Source organism: Seriola lalandi, unplaced genomic scaffold (assembly GCF_002814215.2).
Source record: "Seriola lalandi dorsalis isolate HSWRI2012SDOR001 ecotype SW California unplaced genomic scaffold, Sedor1 jcf7180002054616, whole genome shotgun sequence".
Lineage (NCBI taxonomy): Eukaryota > Metazoa > Chordata > Actinopteri > Carangiformes > Carangidae > Seriola > Seriola lalandi.
The window spans coordinates 147,880-175,384 of NW_019525169.1; the positions used below are offsets into that span (position 1 = coordinate 147,880).

General features: G+C 41.3%; 1 protein-coding gene across 4 annotated transcripts in view; it reads left to right on the forward strand.

Annotated features, from left to right (window-relative positions):
* Positions 1-27,505, forward strand: part of cacnb2a (calcium channel, voltage-dependent, beta 2a) — a 62,482-nt gene that overhangs the window by 10,418 nt on the left and 24,559 nt on the right. Inside the window, exon 1 of one of the 4 annotated variants that reach the window (XM_023420051.2) lies at positions 17,659-17,964. The exons of the other annotated variants lie outside the window; for them this stretch is intronic. Coding sequence (XP_023275819.1) covers positions 17,932-17,964 — 33 coding nt within the window. The 5' untranslated portion in view covers positions 17,659-17,931. Of the gene's footprint in view, positions 1-17,658; positions 17,965-27,505 lie in introns of those variants that run through there. 4 annotated transcript variants of the gene reach the window in all.

The following is a 27,505-nucleotide window of genomic DNA, read 5'->3' on the forward strand; positions in this document are numbered from 1 at the left end:
AATAAATCTTTTATTTCATATTTATTCCAGGGTTTGGACACAGAGCTGAGGTTGTAGTGTTTTCGAATGCCTGGGTTCACACTGCAGGCACACGCTCGGTTGACAGCTTGACTTTATTGGGCTTTGTTGGTTTATTTTATGTGTCATCTTTTGTGCTAGTGTCTGTCAGAAGCTGTGTATCATAGAATCGAAATCGACTGTGGCTCAGCTTGATGAAATGCAGTGAGAGGAAGATGTGGTTGTTTATCTGCTAACAGGTATGACTTTTGAGGTGGGAAATTTGATGATGTGTGCAGTTTTTCCCCCCATATTGTCTTTTACATCCCCAGTTCTGTCATTCAGCTGGTTGGTTTCTATAGACTCTTGTGAATAGCTCAATTGAAGAGAGATTTTCTGCTTTCTAGACTCTCTATAACACTGTTCTCCAGCAGAGCAGTGCAAAAATTAAGGGTGTTTTTTTTCCCCCTCAGCCACACAGTTGTCCAGTACTGCAGATAAAGATGATCCTCTTTAATTGGGTTTTGCCACTAGATGGCCATGTAACACTTCTACTCTCACTCACACACAAGCACTTGCACACAAATGCATAAACACACCATTTCCATGCAGAGAGAAAATGCTTTAACACCCTCAAGGCTTAGAAATAAAGTTTTCATGAGGTGTAATTTTTTTCCTCTCACTGTCTGAAATGAGTTATGAAGTCATCCCCAGATCCCAGACAGAAGCTCATTGGTCGTTCGGACAAAATGTCCTGAACTCAATGAGATCATTTTCTGATCAATCCGTTAAATAAACTTCAGTTGCAACTTTAATTGCAGCCTTAATGTGCGTCATGATATAAATTGTGTCATGCCACTTTAAAGTTTTGGTATTTTCATAATAGGCCATAGGCTATTACGCTGAGTGTCTCACAAAAGAAAAAGAGAAGCTACATCAGCCCAATGTACCTCAGTCCAACTGAAGTTTAGGTTGAACCTGTGCCACCTGCCTAAAGACACAATAATGATTACCTATGTTTTCACCCTTCTGTTTGATTGTTTGGCAGGGTTACTGAAGTACTGAACCGATTTGCACCAAACGAGGTAGAGGGATGGGGCATGGGCCAGGGAAGCACTCATTAAATTTTGGTGTGGATCTGGTTAAAGGGCCAGATCCTGGGATTTTTTTTTTTTTATGACTTTAATATTAACTTAACTTTGCAGAATTGGCATTTTTCGCCTAGGCGGAGGCACACGCTCTTCTGAGTGCCATTCTAGTTTGATTATGGGGATAAACGCGGTGCATACTTTAAGACAATCTTTCCTGGGAGACATTCACATTGTGAATTTTTAAACACACACATTACTGGTAGCTGTGTGAAGAATGAGAAGAGGGAGCTTTAGAAGTTAAAATCCTGCCAGCTATCTATACCTTGGCACACCTGGCCAGTCGCTGCGTGAAGTTGCCGTGCTTGTCGTTTTCAGAAAACTGCTGGACGCAGCCCATAAATTCCAATGCCGGAAAGGTGTGTGGCGAACAGTTCAGATGCTGTTGGACCCTCCACACTTATACTGGCACCTTTGTATATTTGCCAGTCACTGATGACCACCTGGCAAAGGCATCGTGAGTATGTCTTATTTGCCAGCTTTAAGAGTTAATTAGGATGACCTGAAAGCTCCATTAAACAGCTGCTGGGTAATCAATGGATTATGTGATACTGAGAGCTGCAAGTAATATAGCAGTTGTGTCCTCCAAATTCATCCAAAAGAAGGCTGCTCTTCTTTGGAAAAGCCTTTGAAATGGGACCAAGACTTGTGGGCCCATTATGACGTATTCTGTCTAGAAATGTGGACTTCGAAGTATCCAGCTTCTGAACTGGAACAAAAACTTTATCCCAGATATTGCAGAGAAGGAAAAATACTAGTGGTCCTGTGCAGACTACGGCGCAGTGTTTGGTTACACAATCTGGTTTTGTGTGACACACGCGCTGCAGTAGGTTGGATCAACATTGACTGTACAACTGAGTAAGCTTTAATTTAACTGATGAGTGGATTAGTGCAGAAACAGCTGTTGATACTCCACACCGGACCGTCTAAGCCCCATGTGTAAGGTGTTTGCATGAAAACAAACCATTCAGTGAGATGGAGTATCACTGGCAACATGTGTTTGTGTTTAATGAGCGTGCACAAACTAAGCATGCTGAAATTAATATAATGATTCAGTTACAGCCAGAGCTTTTGGCTAGTAAAGGACAGTCCAGTATCTGTATCTAGTGCTGACCTTGAGAGGACCCCAGCTGCCGTGACACGCCACTCTTTCTATGACACTCCTCTCACATGTTTCCAATATGGAGCACCAAACCGCCGTTTTACGTCTGAAATGGGGCGGAACACAATTCCGCTCTGGATGGAATGTGGAGCACGGAGACCCGGCCGGATGGGACTCCGTCTGACAGGCTGAGTAGCCAGTCCCAGACACTCCTCACGGAAACTCAGCTAATTGAAGACAGCAGGCCCCGCTGCGCCGACCCCCCACCCCCCATTTGTTTTCTAGGCTTTCCTGCTTGCCATGATGGAGCAGCAGCAGCAGCCAGGACTATCTGTGAGCTCACAGTGAGTTTCACAAGTCAGTTAAATAACACATCAGAGAGCCAATGAAATACACAGAAATCTTTCTATAATCAATACTATTTTGCAGATGGCTTATGAATATGTGGTTTTATGAGGAGCTAATTGTCAGTGACATTTAAAGCATTTAACCCTGCACACTCCCTAAACATCTAAGTATATTTTTGGCTGCAGTAAAAACAAGACTAAAAGCTTACAGTCATGTTAGCAGCTCTGCAAAGGCTGTAGGTAAAGCACTGCTTTGAGCGAAATGCTAAACTTAGCATGCTAACATGCTCACAAAGACAATTCTTAAACTCCTATAACAATTTCACTGTTTTAGTTTAGTGTGTTAGCATGTTAATATTTGATAATTAGCTCTGAACACAAAATGCAGCCATGGCTGATGGAAAGGTCATTAGTTTTGGAGGTCGCAAAGGGCAAATTAAAACACTGACCTGATGATGGCACCAGATGGAAAGTTAAGTTAAACATTTCAGTCTTAACGACAAATGTTAACCGCATGGTGGTGCTGGAGGAAAAAATCAAGAGATCACTAGTACTAGTACTTCATCCTTTTGAGACCATGAATATTTGTAGGCCTACAATATTTTGTACCATTTTTTTCAGGAGATGTGATATTTCGTGTGGCGCTAAAGTGACCAGATGAAGGATGAGAAATGGCAAATATTGGAGTATTACAAAGAAGACTGTAATTTTCCCAGAAAATACTGAGCTTTGTGTGCTAGCGGTGAGCTCATCTCCCATGACAAAAGTGTTGACCTGGAATTCCCAGTTTTCCAGGCCTTGGGATGCACGCCCAGGGACGAGTGTCGGGCCAGCACAGAGCAGACTGGAGCAGGGTTTCCTTGGCAGCAGTCATGCGTTCTTTCACGTTTCCAGAGAATATGAAAATGTCCGGAAACTGAGCAGCTAATTGGCCACAGAGGCCCTAAGGAATGTCTCGGTTTTAGTTGGATTTTTTTTTTTACTGCTTTTACATAATCTATCACCTCACCGTGGGACTGGAAAGTGTTATATATATCTGTGGAGGGATATGTAGAGTATAGCCGCACTAGCCTGGAAACACTGATGTCACTGACACTGTGTGCACTGACCCTGGTTCAGTTACAACTGGGCTGCAGCAGTCTGCGTTTTAAAACTGTCACTGGTCTGGAAATAGTGAAGTCATGGGGAGAAAGATGCAGCTCACTCCCTACAAAATATACAGTATTATATGGAAGCTGATGGATGAGGGTATTTCATTATGTAATGTCACACCACAATGTATCACTATGTCACTATGGATTGGCATGTCTCTTTTTCTCCCCCCTTATTCCCTTCTTTTGTCTATACTATCAGCTGTCCAATAAAGACTGTGTTTGTATTCTTTGAAATTGGAGCTGTAGATCACATGAATGTTCTTAGTCTTTCCAAAACTTGAGTTAGACTCCCAATTATAAAATAAATGTATGGATGACTCTTTGTCCTAAATGTGCTACAGAATCAGTAAATATATATGGTGACATATATCTAAGGTATGCAGTTTTACAACCTACTGTCTGAGATCCATATAAAGCAATTTGCCGCCTCTGATGAACGTTAAATTTAGCCGTGTCTCTCTCCTCCAGCACGTCATCGACTGGTTCTCTGCTATCAGTGGAAAGCAGCTGTGAAAGTGCCGTCACTCATTTTTGTGAGGCTTGCCATGTCTGGTACAATCTATTCAGTAATTCCATTTAACGTATTAGCATTGTTATGTTTTACTGCAAAACATGGCCCCAGAAAGGAATATGTAGTGTCTTCTGCTGTTGGTGGAGCTTTGGTATTCGTTTATGAGACATAGGTTTTAGTTTAAGGCTCACTATTAACCATAACTCCTCATACAGACTTTCACTTATCCTCCTCCTCATCTTTATTTTCCGCTTTGTCTATAATATACCTTGTGCTGACTGCACTTGTCACTTCATTCCAGTAACAATCTGCAGAAGGTATGAAGTCTGCAGAGAAATGGGCAATCATGCTATCATTAGTGAGATGAAGGAGCAGTGTTCTCAGACGTCAGACATCGAGGGCACCCAGGCCAAACCGAGCATCACTTAAAGCAGGAGCAGATGTTCTTTGAGGCCAATTAACAGCAGAGAGATGCAGACAACCTTGTGCACCAGAGGGGGGCTGCCGGCCCATATGGATACAAGAGACAATTAATTAGAGCAACAGACGTTAAAAATGGATCAGGAGCTGTAAAGGCTTCCTTTGAAACCTCAACTGCTGGACCCTCACATTGGGTCTCAGTTGTTGGTGTCAGTGATTGAAATGGGCTGGAAATACACCGGTAAAGTTTAGAGCCAAAACAATTAGTTAACTAGTCCATAAACTATCAACTATTTTATTAATCAATTAACCGATTGATGCTAAACATTCTCTGATTCTCGGTTCTCAAGTGACAGTTTCTTGTTTTTCTATATCTAACATGAGGTTGATTATCTTAAAGTTTTAGATGGATAAAATGAGCTGATTGAAGACATTACAATGGCTTCTTACAAACTGTGAATGCCATTTCTTCTCTACTGTTTTTACATTTCATAGACTAAGCAATTAAACAAGAAAATAATCATCTGATTAATTGATAATAAAAATAATATTTAGTTACACCCCTAAATTGTTGGCCATTTGAAGTAGTGCTAACCTGTTAATGCTAAAAAAAGAAACATAAAACCAATAATATGCACATCAGAGTTATAATAAGATCAAATTGTAACTGAAATTAATTCTGCATATGAGATATAGATTAATCTAAGAAAAGATGTTTCTAAAACGGGTTATTTAAAGAGTTTTAACGCTCCTTTATTTAAAGAGTTTTGAATAAAGTTTTATCTATGTCAGACATTCAAAACATACCCTTTTTTATTTCAGTTAAAAGCACTAATTCTTCCTGTTGTAAATGTACAGTCTGAAGTCTTTTTTATGCCGCTGATCAAGAGATCTGTAGCTGCTCTGTGGCTCAATACCATTTAAGTGCAGGCACTCAAATCAGCAAGGATAGCTTTAAAACTCTTCACTGATCTTTTAAGAGTAATCCAGATCGACTTGTGCAAACAGACGCCGACAAGTGTGGAGCTGAGGGGGGGGGAAGATGTTGGTGTCATAGAATTGAAGATAAGACAAAAGTGAGTTTGGCTGCAGAAGCTGAGTGAGAGGGGAGAAGGTCAGCACAACATTTAGAGGATAAATTGTTGCCAGAGAGAGTAGATTTAATTCTGGGTCGGAGAGCAACGCCACCACTGACTGACAAAAGAAAAGAGAGAGGGAGCGTCCCATTTTTACTCAGCTTCTCTTTACTCTGTCTGTCAGGGTGCTCGTCTCTAAGCAAACAGGTGCCATGACAACAGCTACCCAGCCGGGCAAGAAGATGTACCCCAGAGACAGAGAGAGATGGAGGGAGTAGGTGGAGAGGAAGTAAGCAGAAATAAAGAAAAGAAAAGAAGGGAGGATAATGAATGGAGGAGGCACCTACAGTAGGTGAAGACAAGTAATGTACAGTTTTCCTCTGCTGCTCCCTGTTTTTTTTTTTTTTTTCTGGAGTTGTCCTGCAAGTCAGTGGAGAGCCCCTTCCTCTCCTCCAGAGACTCGGCATATTCATCCTGATGCTTCTATAAGCTCACCCTCAGGAGCCGGCCACAAAGATCTGCTCCGCGATTGGGCGCACGCTGTGGCTCAGCAGGGCGGGGTTAAACCTGCTGGGATGTTTCATATTCATACTGAGCGTGAATACATAATCAGTCCATCAGGTCAGTTTGTGCTGTCAGGAAGAAGAGACTCAGAGTTTGCTGGATAACTCTTATGTGATCTTGACTTTTTTTTTTTTTTTTTTTTTTTTTTTGCAACGTGAAGGAGCCTGAAAAGTCAGCCATCGTTCCTCCTCTGTGTGGAGTGGCGATCTGATCCTCCTGACAGATGCTGGATTCAGTCAGAGCAGGCGATTTGGGCTCGCAGGTTTGCAGGGCAGATGATGACCTATGGCTGAGCGCGGCGTGCCCACAGCCGCCACCCCTGATCCCGCTCAGACCTGCCCACGCAACAGGCTGTGGGGCTGAAATCTGCTGAGGAGGGGGAGGGGGGGGGAGGGCGGGTCCTCTCGCCACGTTACGGGCCCGCTCTTGTTGCCATGATCAAACAAAACAAGAATAAAAATGTCTCATGGGTAAGTCAGGTGTGTGTTAGTGCGCTGTGGGTTTTCTTCTCTTTTCTTGAACTATTCACTGCTGCGGTTTTTACTTTCTGTTCGGAGCTCTCTTCAAAACAACTGGACACTAATGATGCCATGTAACATTTGTGCATCACTATTGATAAGACTCCGGTTTAACAGATTATGTAGAGACTATTACAGTATATTTTCATTGGTTTTTGATGCTCCTGTGCCTAGTGGTTATTCCAAAGAGAGGCTTAGAGATTTAGGTATTATGTAACTACAAGCTACTACATGCCCACTTTATGAAATCTGGTTATCAGTCTGCCAACTCTGCCTCTGTTACAAGAACATGACCGATGCGTTAAATTGAATCTACAGAGGAAGGAAACTCATTAATGAATCTCTAAAGAAAATGCATAGCTGTTGTAATAGTAATGATAATACGAGTAGGTAAACAGTGTTTTCTATCATGTTGTCCCAGGTTTTTTTTTTTTTTTTTAACATGTGTGTTTGATATCTGATTCTTTGCCAGTGCAGACGGATCAGGGGAGATTAGAGCGAGAGTGGCTTTGCGAGGATGAAATCAGCTACTTGGGAAAAAGGGGGGTGGGGCAGGGAGGAGAAGAGAGGATGTAATGGAGTTGTGGTTTACTACTGAATCCACTCTCTGTCTTTCTCTGGAGTTAAAAACATTTTCTCCTGCTGATTCTGCAGTCGCATGACCTCCAGCCACTCAGCTCAGCCTCCTTGTTATGTAATTTATGAAATCTCTTGGTGGAGTTACTGTATGTCAAGTGCAAGTGGCACAGTCATGGTGCGGTGAACCTGAGGCTAAATTCTCCTCCATGTACACCACACGTTGTGCTCTCCTGAACAAGCATTCACGTTTGACACTGATAATGTTACATATTTGTCCAGTATATTATACGTGTGCACGTGTGCATCAATAGAGATGTACTTATGTGTTTTCCTCCGGAGGGAAACGCTGCTCTACTTTTCCCCTCAACCCACCCATATGGCGCATATGTCATACTGCTGCTCTCTGCAGCCCAGCTCCCTGTCCTCACAATGAACCTGATCATTGCTATGCAGACAGAGCTGCGAAGTTGAATACCTTAAAGTACCTCAGTGCTGAATGGCACAGCGCTGCTTCTCAGTCCTATTTTGTGTAGCAGACTAGAAACAGCAGAGCAAGTCTTAACAGTCCAGCCAGTTGATATGTTCTCATTTCATGTTCTTTTTATTACGTGAATAATACTTCATTTAGTGTTCCTAAATAATTGGAACAAAAAAAGAACAATAATCAATACATTAAAGATGAGACAGAAATGAAAGAATGAATATTTAAGATTCTCATTAATGAAGTGAAAGTGGACACCAACTGAAGATTTGTGTTCACATAATGCATTGAACACATGTAACATTAAAAGAAAACTTGATTAAAACAGAAAAATAAATGCTGAATAATCTACCTGCCTGTAACATCTAATATTACCACTTGATTTTATATTGTACAATAAGAAGACTGTTTAAACTGATTCATTGTGGTATGAAAATGATAGGATGGATATGGATTAGTTGTTTATGCAGACACATCAGGTAGTTAGTCGTGCTCAGCTGTGGTGTTGGTGGTGTGTTCAAGGTAAACTTGTTGTGAGAAAATGTGAAGCCACCTGAGGCTAAACGGTGTTTGATCACTTAGCCTTTGCCTGCAGTGGTTCTTTGAGGTTCTTGCGGTTTCTCAGGGCGCTCAATCAACAACACACAGTTTATTTGCTAACTGAGCTTTACTAGACGTGGTCCCACAATACGCTTCATTAAAATAAAAATGTTTTAGTCCGTTAGGATCATGTTTAGCAGCTTCAAGGACGATCTGCCCATGATATTATGACAAACACTGTGCAAAGTTAGACCTGGGTGAGAGTAGAGAAAAACACGTGAAAGGGATTTACCCATTTATTATTATTACAGGTGCATATTTTGGCCTGGTGGTGGTGCAAGAGGGAAAGGTCACAGGTCATCTAAACCTTAAGGAGTCATCCTCATGGAACCATAAGATCCATGCCGTGCCGCTAGTTAGACAAAAACTTGAGATACGAATGAGAGAAACACTTTCTTCAACGTTGTCAACAAGCAGCTGACTGTGTTAGTTCACATTAGTTGAGTTTGCTGCAGAAAACTGTCGACTTTTCTGATGCAGTTGCAGTGCCTCTGCAACGCACTGATCCCAGGTATCTACTCATCTAACCAATAAGCCTAATGACTTTGAGGGTCACATTAATAATCACAGGGGTGGGCAGTGGCAGGCGGATTAGGACTCCAGATGGTGCTGTTACCGTCTGACTGTCTGTCTGGCTACGGCTGTACAGCTGCAGGAGGTCACATGTTTTACTACAGCGGTCAGCTCTGCCACAGCAGCCCAGCAGCTCAGCTTCCTATCCCCTCCTCTGTGACACTAAAGCTGTCTGCTATCACCAGAGCAAGTTTTTTTTTTTGTTGATTGTCTCTGGAGTTGTAACGTGTGTATGTGTATGTGGTGTGTGTACCCGGTCTGCATCGTATAACGTCATATAGTTGTTTGACCACGCAACAGATGTCGCGCTATCAAATTAAAGCTTAATGCCTGACCGGCTGAAGAAAAACACTTCAGAGCTAACCATGACACCGCACAGCTTAAACACCCGACTCTCCGCTCGTGCCCATGTCGGTATGTGTGACCTGTCTGAGAGAGAGAGAGAGAGACTTCTCAGCTGGCTTCTCTCCACATGAGGCATGACACTTGCTGTTGGAAGAGCTCTTGAGGATGACCACATCCAATTCCCTTTCCTCTAGTTATCACCTCGGCTGTGACACCGGTTGTGTGTAAGAGCAACTTGCCAGGCAGCGCAGCAGTCAGAGTTATCCCTTTTTGAACTGAGGCAAAGAGGTTGGCTTTTTTTTTTTTTTTTTTTGTATGCCAGGCGTCAGCTGCTTGCACCCCTGGGTCATGGTACTCTGAACAAAAACCAGGGGATTTGCATAATTCATTACAGTCGCTGTGGAACGGAGAGGCGACACAGGTGTCCTGGGCATTGTGGGAGAACGAGCATGTCTAAGAAGCCAAAGGTAAAGAAAAACAACAACACAACCTGTTTTTGTTTCTGTGTAAATCAGCGGCTTACTTCTCTATCCTTGTACTAGTAGTTGGAGCGATGGCTTCTTTTCTGAAAGCTTTTTGCCGTCCTGTTACAGTTCAGCCTGCCTTTCTGCGGCTGTGCATCGCTCACTGTGTGCGTGACATCAAGAGTGTCACAACCTACTGTATATCCCGTCCGTGAGGTCTGCTTACATAGGCCTGTACCATCTGAATTGCACGTTGTATAAGTAGAGCTTAGTTTTAATCGTGGATTGTTGCAGGTCTGTGTCTGCATTTCAGTCTTGTGAAAAGGCATTGATGCTCACAAAGCTTTCCTGCAGGTGAAAGGCAATCTGCAGGGTCATCTTTCTCTCTCCATGTGTAGATAACTCTTAACGGGTCGACTGAAAGAGTCTGTCCACGCAGCTAAATCCTGTCTTTGAAAACCGTTTTTAGATCATTCGGAGCAGAGTGATTTAATCTTCATTTTACACAATGTAGGACAGTGTTTCTTTTTTACTTCTGATGCCTTTCATGATGTCTTCTAGTGACAAGCTCAAAAAGAAGTGATATTTAAGAAGCATTAAATGTGCCATGTGAAATCTCCTTTTAACCAAAGTCATGTTTACATTCAGTATTACTCACCTAAACGCATTGTGTGTGTCTGTGAAGCCTGGCAAATGTGTTCAGTGCATTTTCTTCCCCCATAAAATACAGTTTCTGAACATTTTACATAAGAACTACAAAGTCAATCAATTATTCAATCAACAGGAAATTAATTGACAACTATTTTGATCGATTCATCGTTTTTAAATATATTTTTTTAAGAAAGAAATGCCATAATGAATTTTCTGCTTTTCTCTGTCTTATATCATTGTAAAGTGAATATCTTTATATTTTGGTCTGTTGGACGGACAAAACAAGACATTTGTAGATGATGTAAATTGATTATTGATAGTGAAAAAAATCATCAGTTGTCCGCCAATTGTCAATCAAGAAATAGTGAGAAACATATGTATTGCATCATCTGCGTGCATATATTTCAGTGTTTTTGTATGCATTATATAAACTCATAGAAAAATTGCTCCATGGCGCTACTACTGGTTAAAAACTCCTCAGCTCAAGTAATTCATGAAAAAAACCTTCCTTATCCTGTTAACCATCTTAGGACCTCTCAGATTTATCCTGTGACCTCTTGGTCTGCAACCACTTCAGTTGAGTACAGTGTCTCTGTCCGTTTGCCTTTAGCATTACAACGTCTTCCAAGGTATAAAGAACAGCTTTTGACAGCTTCTGACCACTTTTCATGTCAGTCATGTCTTCTACTCTAAATCCTTGATTGGTTGAAAGGCCGAAGCAGATTTAAATCTCCTTTACTAAGAGAAGCAATCATTACAAAGTGAGTCAGGGGATCAAGTGGACACGAGCAATTGCCCCCGTGGGTGTTACTGTGTGCAGCGTGGATCGTTCCCTCCCTCCTGTGGAGATGGAATACAGTAGAAAAAGATGAGCATGTGACGACACAGCGGATTATTGTCTCACGCAGAACTGTTCAACGGTTTGACTGTGTTGAATGCATAATCAGAAGCTTTCCATTTTCATCTTAATTTTCTACTACTGGAAAATATTTTCTGAGCTGTCAACATTGTAAGAAGACCTGCTGTAAAATGTAGTGATTGGTGTCAAAGGAACCAAGAAACACAGCACTTTGTGGGTGGACATAAAATCCAGGTGGAAATTGCTTTAGACTGATCAACTTTCTTTTTGAAAATCGATAAATACCAAAAAACTAATATCCTTAACATAATCAGTCTGCCAAACTGCAGGTCTCTCAGGGGGCAAAACCTGGTTCCCATAAGATAAACATTTCAGGGTTAAGTCTTGTTTTTTGGGCATGTGGTAGCTTTGGTTAAAGCTGCTGTAATAGATCATTTTATACGCACAATGGAAATAGGTCACTTGCAGCAAAGAACCCCACACATAATAATCATCTGACTCTGTAGTTCCCTTCAGCTCTACTGAGCTTTTCAGCATCATTCAGCTCATTGTTTTGGTTTTACAACTGCAGCTCGACTTCAGCCTCAAGGTTCAGTCTCACCGCTCTTCTCAGCGTCATTTCCAGTCTCAACAAAGCTCTAAAAACTCGCTGTACACTTCCTGCTCGGCTCCGAACAGCAGACGGACAAACTTCACGACTGGCTCGTGAACTTAAAGACGTTAATATTTCTCTCAGGATTTAGTGAAAAGCAAAAGAGAGCAAAAAGGAGAGTGAATATTGGGTTTTCAGCTTGTTTTCGATGTCTCCACGTGGACAAAAAATGACCCTATGTAACCTAAACCCCAACAGATATCATTTACATTTAAGTAATTGAAAATGACTGGGCTATAACTCTGTGCCAAAGCCACTCATGCGATGTGAGTGACTGTATGATGATTTGTGTCTGTGTCTCTTGACCTACCTGCCGTCCAGCGTTTGTTTGTGTCACCAGAGGGCTGCGGTAGTGACTATATCCTGTACACTTCTGTGAAAGTGTGTTTGCATACACAGCGTGAGTGTATCGCCCCTCTGCCTGCGTTTGCCTGACCTATGCATGACTGTATTGGTCACAACAGTCAGCTGAAGAGTTTTTCCTATGACTCCATGTGGGACAGCCGATGTGTTGATGTGTTCAGCGAGCGTGAAGTGACTCAGTTAGCACCACACACTGCACAGCGGCCGCCAAACGCTGTACGCTGTTATCCATGTCAGCACTTCAGAATTCATCAAGTCTTTGCATGCACTCGCTGTCCAGCAACTCCGAGCTCATGATTTTCATTCCCTTGGGCATGCTTGACAAGCTTCCCTTGTCTCCACGGACTAAACACATCTTGGGAAGGGTAAGCTTCAGTCAACTTTTAACCTCAACCGCTCTGATACCACATTAATAGGCTAAGGCTTTGTACTTTACAGACTTTACTCCTCTCTTATCAGTTATATGGAGATGTTTCAGCCTCATTTGTATGATGTGTGTGCAGGTTCAGTGCTATTCTCAGGTTTGGTACACAAGCTAGCGGGATGCCCTTTGGTGGAGTGGAGGAAACAGCAGTCGAACTCTCGAGTCGCTCAGAGAGGCAGCAGGAAACAGAGCAGCTGGGGCTTCTATCTCTCTCTCTCTCTCTCTCATCCTCTATCTCCATCTCTTTTTCTTGTTTCTTCCTCAGTCTCTCCCTCGTTTTCCCTCTCTCCCTTTCTCTCGTTGGCTGTAATTAGAGATGGTCCCAGGGCTCAAGTGGCCTGGCATGTGTTGTAGCTAGGTAACCTCAGTCAGACGCTGGCTGCCGGCCCTGGGGGGTTTCATTAGATGTGAATCACAGTCACATTGGGCCCAGCGTGGATTCTCCAGTCTGATGTGGATATTATGCATCAGGATCAGTACAGCCATGTTTTAGATTCAATTTCAAAGCAGAGCTGGGTATCATTAGATTTTTTATTTATTTATGTATTTATTTTGGTTGCCAGTGTTCATTAAAATATGCCATGCCTCGCAAATACACTGTTTTTTAAGTGGAAGAGTTTGACATTTTGGGACATATGCTCATTTGCTTTTCTTATTGAGAGCCTTATAGTTAGCTGACAGTTTAGCTTAGCATTAAGACAGGAAACAGGGGAAACAGTTAGCTTGGCTCTGTTTAAAAACTGAAGAGCAAAAACAATCAAACCAGTCGTGACCAGTTGTTCGATCAGTCTTTTGTTATAATCTGTTAATTAGTGAGGTTTAGAGGTGCTGATAGGCAGATTTTGTTACCTTTGGAGTCAGGCTAGCTATTTCCCTCTGTTTCCAGTTTTTATGCTAAACTAAGCTAATCGGCTGCTTGCTACATCTTTGTCGTAGAGATATGAGAGTGGTTATTGATCGAATTGTTTGTTTTGGCATGAAATCAAATAAACATATTTCCCATTGGTCAGTCAGTCCACAAAAAGTCTTGAGTTTTGACACATATAGTAGCTGTACAGTTCAGTCATTCAACTCCCATTCAGAGTAATTTAAAGTGTAAGGGCAGATAATCTTTAACACAGGGTCATCAATGCAATACTTGATAAACAGAACATAATGCTGCTTTTTTTTAAGTTGTTGTTGAAGGAGTGTAACAAAATAAGCTTACATTTAATGCTGGACTTCTGGAGGTTATTATTTCTTCTAAGGAAACTGAAAGATTTATCCACTAGCACTTGAAGTCGTCTTGGAGAGTTTCATTTGTGTAATAGCATTCTTGGCAAGGCAAAACCCCCTTTTGGAGGAGCCTTTCTGACAGAGCCTCAATGATCTAATTGTGGTGTATTTTAGCCCATTAGTGATCTTTTTAGCTTTACTGAACGTCTATAACATTGTGGCCTGTTACAATCGCACATTTGACAGAAAATATCACACCACTGATGTTGCTGGATATTGTTTCTGTCACTGGCGAGAAGCTTTGGGTCAGAATCAATCAATTATCATCAGTATCTGTTGTTGGTCCGTCCTCTGTTATGATGTCTTCAGTGTTATGATGTTGTATTGATGTAAGGCAGATGAACTCATGATCCTGAGTGCTTTATCACTGGAAAGTGTATTTGGCAGAGTAGAGAGGTTTTATTTTGGGCTGTTTACTTTAATGTGAATGGTGGCCACTGTGGAGTCACACTTGTATGGAACTGTCAGACACTTGTGTCCACTCCTGATATGGACTTAGACTGGCCTGGTGGCTGGAGAGAGTGTCCTGAAACTGCACATGTGTGACCCCTACAACGCATTGATTTAGACAATACACACTGAGGTGTAACTGAATATTTCTGAAATTTTATTTTAATATTATAATCTTCATGAAGGTAGGACTTATTGCATGGCTTTTGTTTAAAAAGAAGAGCAGTCATCACTCTCTTCACACTATACAAGGTATAGTATCTACGTACTGAGAGGAAACAACAACTGTTGGCAATGTCATGTTTTTTTTTTCCGATGTGAAACACACTGTGGATGCTGTATTGATTTCCCCTCGTGGTCCAATTACTGTATGCTGGTTTTTGAAAGCTACCCTCGTTGGCGTTTGTGTGCCTGTCAGTATGAATGCCTGCTGACGTCATTGTGTGCATGTATACTAATCAATAAGCCAAAGGCAATGCAGGCACTCATTTCCCAGCGCTGCCAGAACCAGGAGACATTGATCCGTCAAATCCCATTCTGAGAGGCCATTCGGAGAGCGCTGATAATTGCTGTCAGCAGCGAAGGATGCCATTATATCATTACATTATAGTAATTACGCAAAATAAAGCAGCTAATCTGGGCTAGAGCTTTATCTACTTTTGTTGATTTAACATATTGTGGACAGAATATGCTTGTAGAAGCTTTTAGCTAAAACCCATTACACACATAAACTTTACTATGGATGACCTCAGCATAAAAATCCTGGCAGAGATAACTGGAGCTACACAGGATCAATAAACATGCAGTGATTTTTACGCATTATTTTAATTGAGTGGCAATTTAAAATCACAGTTGACTTTGCTTTTACAAAATGTTTCCTCAATCATTATCGTTATCTGTTTTATGGCAGTGTGATGCAGACTTCACATGCAGAAGTCATTTTTAGTGAGAATTCAGAGACACCAGATCACACTTCCTGATCAACTGTCATCACGCTCAGCATGAGGAGGTTTTCGCCTCCAGCTGAGTTTAATTACAGTCTCTTATTCACCTTCATTTACCTTGACCTCATGTTGCCAATGCAGGGCTGGGATTGGACTACAAACATACTTCAGAGATGAAAATCAAAAATTCAAAAAATTCCCTTGTTCCATGTTCTCAAATGTGAATATCTGCTGTTTTTGTTTGTTTGTTTGTTTGTTTTTCTTCTGTGATACTAAATTGAACAGCTCTGTGTTTTGTTACTGAAAGCTAAACAAGTGATGTGACTACAGTATGTCAGCTTGGGCTTTGGGAAACCGCAATGGCCTTTACTATTTGTGACATTTATAGACCAAATGATCAACTGATTAATTGAAAAAATAATCAGCAGACTAAAACATGATGAAAATAAAATGAATAAATAATTGAAATTCAAAATCTTAATTGCTTTCTTGCCAAGAGTTAGATGAGAAGATGAACAAAAACACTCATGTTTGTACTGCAGATATGCTACAGCCACCAGCTGGTTAGCTTAGCTTAGCATAGAGACTGGAAACAGTAGGGACACAAAGGTAAGAAAAGGTAAGTTTTTTTTTACAGATCAAACAAAGAAATACAACATGTTAAGAGGTGCTGGTGTGTGGATTCTGTTTCTTTTGGGCAGAACCAGACTAGTTGTTTACACCTTTTCAAGTCTTTATGCTAAGTTAACCAGTTGCTCACAATAGCTTAATTTTCAGTGTACAGACATGAGAGTAATATCAAACTTCACATATAACTCTTAGCAAGAAAGTTTTAAGCATTTTATAGTTATACAGTGAAAATGACAACATTTAGCTTTAATGGTATATTTAATTCAAAAAACACTTAAATTTATTTAGTTATCTTTTGTTGGCTCCAAACTGATGCACCAGGACTTGTGACCATTGTCCTGGTGAGATTAGGATAACTATCCCACAGTTTGTCACGTGCCGAGCACATGCCCTGGATGATAATCCTCAGAAAGGGGTTAACCCTGATCTAAAACAATATAATCTACGATTTAGGCTGGGCTGCCCAGAAAACATTTTCTCCCCACTGAAAATACAAATCTGGGTTTTATGGGAATGTCAAATAAAGCTTGTACTGAGCTTGTAGTTTGATAGTTGTACGATCTTACAGGCTGGACAAAAAGACAACACAGGACTGTTTACTCAGTTCTCACCTGTGCTGTTCACTTGGTGTGTTTCTGCAGTGACATATCTGCATTCCTCTGTTATTACAGAAAAATATTTCTTAGTTACGTTTTTTTTTTTTGTGAACTCATGAGCAGCTGTGGCAGTTACCGAACTCTCGTTCTTGACTCATATTTTACGGCTTGGATTGAATATTTCAAATCCCAGCCTGCATCAGCTCTGGCGTAATAGCAGCATGATTACAAAGCACACATCACAGCTTCCGTGTTTCTGATGTCAGATCATAAAGAGATGGATGTGCAGTGAGTCTCTTTGAAGTGAATGTGCTGCTTTACAACAACCACCGGCTAAATAGAAAACTGTCACTTGAAAACTCAACTGACTTTTATATGACTTAAATGTTGTACAGCTGTAAAAGTTTGTCATATGGTAGGTGCTCTTGTTCTACTGAGAACCGTGCTTTTGTCGTGTTTGTCAATGTAAAGTTAAATACAAGCACGATTATGTGCAATCAAATGACCAAACGGAAAGTTTCAATGGCTTTCGTCCCATTGATGATGAAAGCAAATATGGCATTTCGTTGATGTAGTGAAGATAATTACTTCCTGACTTTTCAGTCTCGGCAACATGTGCTGAGACTATACAGTGAGTTTAAGGCAAAGTGGAACACATGTAAACTCCCCAGATCACACACTCGCACACAGACATAAAAAGCTTCAGCAGCTGCTTTTGGTGCTTTCTGGAATTTTCAGGCCAGCCCTGTTGGCCAGAGATCTTACTTCCTAACTGGATGTCTGTGTGTGTGTGTGTGTGTGTGTGTGTGTGTGCATGTGTGTGAAACCGAGAGAGTGTACATATGTGTGTGTGTGTGTGTGTGTGTGTGGGAGGGGAGAGGGGCAGGGGGGCTTGTTTTTGGGGCTGGAGGACGGTCGCGGCGCTCTAAAGGAGTGTTCTCCCAGCGTGGGAAAGACACTCGTCTTTTCTCTGCCTCTCAGGGACTGGAGTAGGCCAAAGAAGGGCTGAGAGGAGCTAACTTCTCTCCTCCGGCTCTAACTTTCTCTGCTTGTTCAAAGCCGTTCTCCTCTTGAGCCGGGACAAGGGGATTTGTAGGAGTGAAGCACTCAGGTTGGCAGGAGTTCCTGTGCTCCGAGAGGAGATGGGCAGCAGCTGAGGAGACTTTTCTCCCAGCCGGGCTGAAAAGCACAGAGTCGGTAGGGCAGAAATGTATCACTCCGGCAGTGAGGAGTCAGATCTGGTAAGTTTGTATAAACATACTTTCTGCAACTCGAACTATATCCCCTTGAACTTTTCTGAGCCTAACTCGGCAGTACTTCTCACTCTTCTCCCGTCTATCCTCTGAACAAAGAGGAAGGGCTCGGACTGCAGCAGAATGGAGGTTATTAGTGCAGGATTTAAAGGGGCGTAAACATACACTTCCTATTTTCTCCCTTGTCACTTTTCCGGAAAGTTAGTAAGTAAGAGTCTTTCTCAAAACGCACACGGTAACTCTCTCACAGTGTGCTCTTTAGAGACGAAGAGGCTCGTTTGAGAGTCTGGTATGACTTTGCGAGCACTGCTGCACGACCACTACAAGCTTAAAGTGAGGAGCTGAGACACTGGTTAACAAGCAGAGAGAGAGAAAGAAAGTAAACAGCCAGGATGAGTTTGTTTTTTTATGCAGACTCGTAGAGAGCACAAAACTTGGCTTATCCCTGAAGCAAAAGCTAAAGTTTTGTCTTACCAACGTGAGCCAAACAGAGTATGTCCATTTTTTTTCCAAACTCTCCAGGTTTTGACTTCCTCTTTACATAACTTTCACGCTATGTTATTGTTGTTGTTGTTGTTTCCAGTTACTATTTCGAATATTTCCTGTTGTGATTGTGTGCTTGTTTTTGTCTGTGTGTGTGTGTGTGAATGATATAGCAGTGAAAACCTTAAGTCCAAATATTTCCCAGTGACAGTAATCAGTGGTTGTCATCAGCCACACCCTTGTATTAATCACTAATCAGCCTCTAAAAGCAAGTTTGATAAGTGAGGTCCACACATACTCCAGCAAACGTGGTTCGAACCCACAGAACCTCATTTAAAATGCTTGTGGAGATGCCAAGGTTTTCAAAAATAGTAAATATGTGGAGTTAAATTTGAGAAAATGTGCACAAAGTGATGCACAAGACACTGTGCATTAGTATCTTAACGATGTGCGTCAGTGTCTTGTGGTGCAGTCATTAAAATCCTCATGGGTCTTGGGTTTTCAATATTCCACTCTGTGTAAACATCATACAACTTGAATGAAGAATTGGAACAAGATGATACAGAATATATATTACATGACACTGTCAGACAGAGTGGAATAAGATGCAACTTTAAAGGCACTTAAGGACAAACAAAAAGAGGAAACAGTATGTAAACGAGTTAACCTGAGACTAACCTGAAATACAAACGGTATGAATGACTAAGACCAGATCAGTTAAAGCAATTTAGGCGTGTATTATTCAGTGCTATGGCGTGATGATCTTTGCAGCTGATGAGAAACGACCTGGCTCAATCTATAGGTGGTCGCCCCTCATTCACTCTCTCACATACAGAATCACTTGTTTTGATTGTGTAAGGAATCTGTTCACAACTCTTTGTGGGACTGAACCTGCCAAACTCTTGCAGTTGCATCCACTTTGCTCTGCTGGGCTTGTCAAGCAACACTTAGTGTATCTTTTTAGTGTGTGTTTGACTTAAGCATCTGTCACTGAGAACTGTGAACAGTGGAGTTAACACCACTGATTATGAAGTGGTGTTCGGAGGCCTCGCAGGACAAAACGCAGGCCAGACTTTTCAGCTGGGAGACAAGTACTAAGTATTATACTATGTTAAACATTTAAACATTGTACAATGATACTGCATCAGCGCTGAAAAACCACTGTGTACAGCTACTCACACACACAGGATTATCAACTGAATCAAATACATTACTGCTTCAATTAAGATGACACATAATAACATACATATAATTGCATTTTAAACAATAATCTAACAAAAACTAGTGACTTGCTGCTATCCAGTGAAAACCATGCATCACCCATTCTTAGTGGGTTGAAAGAACTGTCACATTTTATGCTTAATAAACTATTTAAAGAGACATTGGGATATCTAATAATTACATGGTCTCAAAGCTTAAAACAGGGCTGATTTTCTTAACTCAAGAAGAGTTTATGTTTTGGACATACATGGTTTTCACAGGACAGCAACAGTATTCAGATGGTTGCCCCTCAATCATAAGGGATATAGTGATATAATTATATACTCCACATTGTGTTATTTTTATTTTTATCATGTAATTTATATCATCCTGATGCTTTTTTGGACACGATGAAGAAAATCTAAGCACCTAGGTCACATCACTTGAACTTAAATTGACCTTGTGTGGGCTTTCTACCACCAGATATATTTAGAATACACTTAAAAGTAACTGGACATATTTAGAGAGAGAGATTTTTTTTTTGTTTTATTTATCACTGAAATCTGGGAAGTCCCCATGCCTCTTTGGCAACAACCTCAGCTTTTTATAAATCTCAAATTTTGCCAGAAAATGGTCCAAAGCAAATCATTTATCAAAGTATGAACTAGAATAAATGAAGCTGAAATCATTTTACTCAAGCACAGTCCCATTTGTAGGATGGTGTGTTTTGCTCCACTGAAGATGGTTAGCAGCTCGTTCTGCTCTCTTAGCCAGTTCTCATCAATCATCTGCAGCCTGTTTCATACACCAGGAAACTGCCAGAATATTGATGACGCAAGCACAAAATAGCAGCACAGAGCAGCCCGCGGCCTTTCTTACTGTATCCCGTTCATCAGCCATCATCCTATTATGGTGCTGTGTTTCCACAAAGGGACCTCAGAGGGAAGGAGCAGCTAGATAAAATAAATCTCGCTGTGATGGGATTCACCGTTAATGAGAGCAATGCCCCTCCGGGGACGACTGCTGCTGGGTGCAGGTAGTATTTACTGGAAGAAAAGGATTAGCACATAATTTGCTGTTGTAGAGATCCCGTCACCCCTGCATTTGTCTCGCCGTAATGTTGCAGGGATTTCAACAACGCTATGTGAGGCGCAGCAGCAGTGTAGCAGAAATGAAGCAAACATCCAAACAATGCATGTTCCTTTGTAAGTCACATAGTCAGAACAGCTGAGCAAACAACACAAGCCTGATAAGGTTCACTCTGTACGGGGCTTTTGAGGGCTGGTTTCACAGTACCCTTACTCTTAAACTAAAGTCACTTATTATTTGTGCCAAGATGCAAATTCTGTCCTATTTAGATTTTTTTTTTTTTTTAGACTCAAGCAAATACAATGTCAGCTGGTCGGGTAGATGCATTAGTGGAAACTAAAAATATCTTGACAACTATTGGATTGATCACCACGAAATTTTGTTTGTTCCTGGTTACCCAGAGGATGAAGCCGACCAGCTTTGGTGATCCCCCAAATTTTCTTCGAGTGTCCGCCCACGAGGTTCACGTTTGTTTGTTTTTTGTTTTTGTGAGAGAATTGTCTCGGGAACCGTCGGATGGGTTGTCACGAAGTCTGGTCCACAGATTGATGTGGCCCTCAGGATGAATTTAATAATTAAGATGGTGAACACGGTAAACGTTATAACATCAGCACGTTAGTATTGTCACTGTGAGTAGAGATTCTCGAATGGGAAAAGTTTTGAATGTTTCTCGTATTTGGAGAACGGAATATAGGGGATGTTTTCTCAATAATATATCTTCCTTTTAATCACTTTGTAATTGATTAATTTGCTGTTTGCTGCTAAGGCTATCGACCTAGCCCCTGCTAGTCCCAGTAGTGTCCTTCCTTTTTTCCTTTTCCATTTCATTAGTGCTGAAGTGTTAAGAGTAGTTCAATAATCAAGTCATTTAGCTCTGCATTGGTGGTTTGGTGGAGGAGCTTTCAATGGACTGACAGAAAATTAAGCAGCAATTAATTAACTGATCATTTAAGTCATTTATCAAGTAAATGCCAGATATCCCAAGATTCCAGCTTCTGGAAAGCCAGTATTGTTGTTTTTGTTGTCTTCATATATTTGGACGGCGAATATCTTTGAAATTTAGGTTGGTGGTTGACCAACATATATTCTGGCTTTTCTTTTTCGACTAAACAATTAATCGATTATTTACAAATTACTGAGAAAGATCTGAAAGATTCAAAATTTACCAGTGAAAAAAAGTAAATTGCATCCTTTTTTCTAAAGATAATAAATCTTAAAGAATGGCTGTGTAATTTTTAATAACTGTTTCATTTTCATCATTCATTTTGTTTCACTTCAGTATTGTGGATTTACTGTTTGTTGTAAAACGATTACACATACTCTAAAGACATCCAGTTTTAAGTCCCCTTGCCATGTGGCTTGTTTCTATAGTTTCTAGCTAGCTGCTGTGCACTCTGGGATCACATGATTGACAGCCATTGAGTCCATCTCCTCGGCAGGATGATGCACTTACCTAATGCATTGGCACATGGAATGCTGGGTAAACACTTTTTTCATAGGCCTGTCGGTGTCACCTTGACGTCCATGCAGCCAATCCCTCTTCTGCCATGCCAGAGGGATCATTACCCCCCCCCTTTTTTTTTATCTCTCTCCTCATTTCTCTCAGACACACGTTCTCTTTCTCTTTCGCAGATTTACTGACAGTCTGTCTCTCCTGCACCCTCTTGCTCACTTCAGTATTCAGTCTCTCTGTTCTGTGTTAAATATTAGTAACCAACCCTTTTTGTAGCAGTCACACATCTCTCACTCTTGGCTGTCATGTCTGCTCCCATTGTCTCCGTTTGATGAAGGAGATGCTGTTTGTGGACCGGCGATTTAATTGACTTTGTGTTGCACTGAGTGAAGTGGCAGTGATGGACAGATGGCTGCGAAAAGAGGCTTTGGTTCTAGCCAAGAGTGAGTCATGCCAAGCTTGAAACTGCTAGCACACTTGCTCAGCCCATTGTCAGCCCGCTGCAGTCAGCTACAGTCCGTCAGCCAGAACTGAACATGACTTGGCACGAGCAGTAATCTTCATTCTTCAATCATGATGCAGAATGTGAAGTATACTTGTGCAGTCTGACCACACAGCCTCATTAAACCCACTGCTGACGCTCGTCTGAATTTGAGCTGTGTTTTCTTATTTTGACAGTAGTCTGACGAAGATTAACATTCGCTGTGTCGTAGAGTTCAGCTTGGGGTTACTGGTGGTTAAAGTTTACAAACTGCCTTTTAAGCCGAAGCTGTTTTTGATTGAACGTTGTTGTTTTTTGCTATTCAGAGGCGTGGCGTATGGCAGCGCTGTAAACTTCAAACTTGAGACGGAGACTCGAGTTGAAACTTGAAAACTTGTCTCCATAGCCTAATTCACACTTCCAGCTGTTCCTGCTGGCACCAGAGTGAAACGAAAGATAAAAGATTTATCATGAAAATAATAAGTTCATACATATAAATGAGTAGCTTTAAAGTTTATTTTCCTTTCCACCTTTTATTACCTATTTACTTCCCTGCAGTCATGCGGCTGTGAAGACTTGAGCCAGACTTAAAAACAGCTATGGTATATGGCGTTGTTAATCAGCATTGTCTTAGCTGAGTCTGCCAAATATGCTGCTATTTTCAGGACACATAAGGCATATCTTAAAATGCCATCGTCTGATATATCAGTGGATCTAGAATTGTACTGGGACCCTGTAGGAACAAAAGTTTTGTACAATTCGATTTTTGTTTGTTTGCTTACTTCCTTGTTTTTGTCTGTATAGAAGTGTCAGAGTTTGTGAGATATAGGAAACCATGTTTATTTTATTCTTAGCCTCAATTCTGTCAAAAAAAAGTATTGCTAGTATAAAATTGGAAAAAAAAGCTTATTTTCATTTATTTTGTCGCAACTATTGTTTTTATTACTTCTGCCAAGTAGGCTATGTTTTCACACGTGTCTGTTTATTTGTGAACTGATTTGGACCGACACTGGTGGAGGGATGGGGTTTGGGCCGGGGAGGAACCCGTTAACTTTTGGGGCAGATCTGAATCATTCAATATGAATCAGCTTTTTTTTTTCTCTTAAGTATAGCGTGTGTTGTTTGACTGGCTTTGGCTGAGGTCATTCTAGTTTCCATTGGTTTGTGAGAGATTTGGGTCTTTAAGCTCACATAATGCTTTGGGTGATGTAAACAAAAAGTGTAATGTTGCCATGGAGTTACAGGCTGTGTCTGAAATCACTCCCCACTTACTATATAGTGCTCTAAAATCACTGTCTGACTTTTTTATTTGAGCGTCTGAATTCTCAGTGTGAAACTTATGCCTCTTAAATTTTAACAGTGGGAAAAAAAAGTAGTTTTCATGGCATGTGCTCTACTTTCTGTTATCAAACCTACAGTAGATACAATAGATGCAACGCTACAACTATCAGTGACGACAGAAAATGATCAGAACACATAAGTCTAAAATATCCATACCTTACTGTCTGTTAAATAGGGAATAGTGACTGAGTGAACAAAGAGGGGATTTTTTTTTAACCCAGCCAGTGAGTTAGTTGCAGGCTATTCCTGTGATCTTCTTCTATAGTTGTTTACGTCAGCATACATTACTGTAGCTAGTAGCATTTGCTGTTTGCACTGTAAACATGGATGTGCAGACATCAATCACGAAGATTTAGCAGAAAACAGCCAAATACCAAGCACTAAATGTTACAGTTTGAAAATGCACAGAACAGTCCCCCTCCCCCTCTTGAGCCGATCCATACAGGGAAGAAAGCCAAAGCCACTGGGAATCCCTTGAGAGATGGGAGATGAAAGAAGCACAGTTAATGGGTTGAATGAGAAGACACGGAACAAGGTGAAATGAAGAGCAAATGGGAGAGAAGGGAGTGAGAGAACATTTGAGGTACTACGAGGATCTGGACATCAGTGTGGACATGAGTGAGAGTGCAGTGTGGCTCAGGTGATGTCACAGGGAAAGACGCAGGAGAGAGCAGAAAGCCTACATATATGTGAGAACTGAGGTAAAAACGTCAGAACTGAGGACGAGTCAAACCAAGGCGTCTCTCGACTATGAAAGCACTTAATAGCTCACACGCACAGCCTTTATTTTCTGCATGACTACAGCTCTCCATTTTCATAGAGGATACATATAGAGAATAACTCTGAAAATGTGGCTGAAAATGGAAAAAAACAAGCTTTCAGATCATGAAGAGATTCCCTGGTGTAACTGCTTCATTCACTGTAAGTGATTCTGTCAGATGCAGGAGGCAGCAGCGACTGACTTGCAGCTTCCTATTTCACTGTGGTAACAGCCACACTGACTTGTAATGTTCTAACGTAATGATCACTGTGCCACTGTTGCATGTAGAGGTCATTGGTGGTCTTACAGCAAAGACCTCTGTCTAAATTAATCAATAAGAACAGCATAGAGACCACAGGACCATTGCCCTCTCCATCTCTCTTTCTCTGACCAGTGCCTGAAGACGGCCACCTCTCACGCCATTCTGTTTCTCCATCCCGCCTCCCAAGGTTACCAGTGTGGATTTGCCGCCCGGTTTCCCTAGAAAGTAGGATTACTATTGAGCAATTCTGCAAGACACAATTTAGAATCAATGCTACCTTTCAGCACTAATGCAAGAAGTAGTGAGCTGTTTACATGGCAAGGCAAGGTGTTGCGGTGCTGGATGACTGTAACACTGCATTGTGGCCAATCTCAGACATTATTTAATGTTTGCTTTTTAAGAAAATACTTAACTGGTGAGAATGATATAGTGTTTAGTTTGTGTTAGTGTTCATACCCAAACTATAGTTTATTTGGTATAACAAAAAATGTTCCTTAATCTTACCCAAGTCAGTTTTGGTGCCTAACCCTCACCTTCCTCTAATTTCCATGCGTGGGTGTAGTAAGAATAATTCAGCGGTGAACATTCAGCTAGATTAAGAGTCTACCGCCACACTAACAATGCTGACGTTTAGCAGGTATAATTTTTATCATGTGCAGCATCTTATCTTTTGGCTGTTTTAACATAATGTATAAAATGTTACAGAATCACCAAAGTCAATATGATGCATCATCCAGGGATATCTGTGCCAAATTTCACTTTAGTAGAGGTTTCTTTATACTTTACAGGATAAGTACAATAATAGAAGTGAGCAGGCTTCATCCTCCGGGGGCCATGAATGTCCGTACAAAACTCAGTCTGCCCCAAGTGTTGGGCTGACTGACCTAAAGACTGACGATGCTTGCCCTGGAGTTATGCTGCTATTGTGGCTAAATATTGCCACTGAATGTAATCCTGGAAGGGGCAAAGCAACCATAAATCAGTCAGGTCTTTAAGAATAATTAATTTTTAAGTGTCGTCTTTCATCGCTTTTTGGATATCTTTGCCTGTATTTGAGAGTGCACGGTAGCAGGAGACAGGAGACAAAGGGAGAGGGATAGAAAAGGGGATAAGTTGAAACAAAGGACCCCAGCAGGATTTGAATCAACTTTCGGCCCATGCTGAAGTGTCTTGAACAAGACATCAGATTTAAACAGTGACTCTCGTTCTGCTGGGTGGACCAAAAAAAAAAAAAGAAAGAGTACGTCTCCTCGTGGATCAACGCAGCATCATACTGCTGTTAGATTATTATTAGCGGCGTGTGTGTGGGTGACACAGTGCTGTCAGTATCAGTGTGGCAGCAGGTCTAGAGGTCGGTCATGTCAGGCACCCGAAGGCTCTCTCTGCCGCTGCAAGTCTTTGTCAATGTTGTCGTCAGAGTGCAGCCTTCACAGCTCCACCACCTTCCTCTCTGGGCTCCATAGATCCATGAGCATCTGTGCCCTGCCCTTAGAGCTATGGAGGCCAGTGTCAAACCACCTTATTGAACCATATGTGACCCTTGCACTATGTCCCAAAAAAAACAGGCAGCGCATGCTGTTGATATTGTTTTCTTTTCTAAATTACTGCTGTAGCTGAGGTTATTATGGCGGTTTTGTTGTGACAAGATCAATTTTCTCTTGTCTGTCATTCCTATCCATCTTTGTTCAAAACATCTACCTCAGGTGATCACACTTCTCATTAGACTAATTGGTCTTAATGAGCTAAAATCACATTATTCTCTCCGTTCATGTAAGATATGTAATTTTTAACTCCGTGTGTCATGTTGAAAAGACCCTGAGCAGATGGAGGCGTGTCATTGATTGGTTATGATAAGCACCGCTGATTAGCACGTCATCCTTTGATCTACAGTTAGTGCTCCTCAGGGAGTGACTGCTGGTCATAAACCAGCGAGCCCATTTTCAACCACTTCTCCCACAGGCTGACCCCTGACTCCTCTGACCTCACACAACCTCATGACCAGTCAGAGACAGAGGAGCGTGATGCGTCAGCAGTGCAAAACAAAATTAAAAAAAAAAAAAAAAAAAGAGAGGACATTTTTGAATAATCCTTCTGCAGGGTTTAACTTCGGCTGGTCCTTTATGAGGATGGGAAATTTTTCATTTAACGCTGTAATTATTCTCATTTGTCCTGTGTGGTTTTACGATGCTCCACTCACATGTAATTAATTACCACTGATCTGACAGGCGAGGATTTAGAGCAGCTTTCACCTCAGAATCCGCACAACTGAGACCAGAGTGGAGAGGAGGTGATCTGAAAAAAGATACAGTGCTATATATTTAAGTTTTGTTTCTCTCTCCTTCTTTGTCACATACACAAATACAGTCACTATTGGGGCTGCAACCAACATTATTTTCATTATTAATTCATCTGCTGATTTTTTTGCTTGATTGATTGATTGTTTTGTCAAAAAAGTGTCAG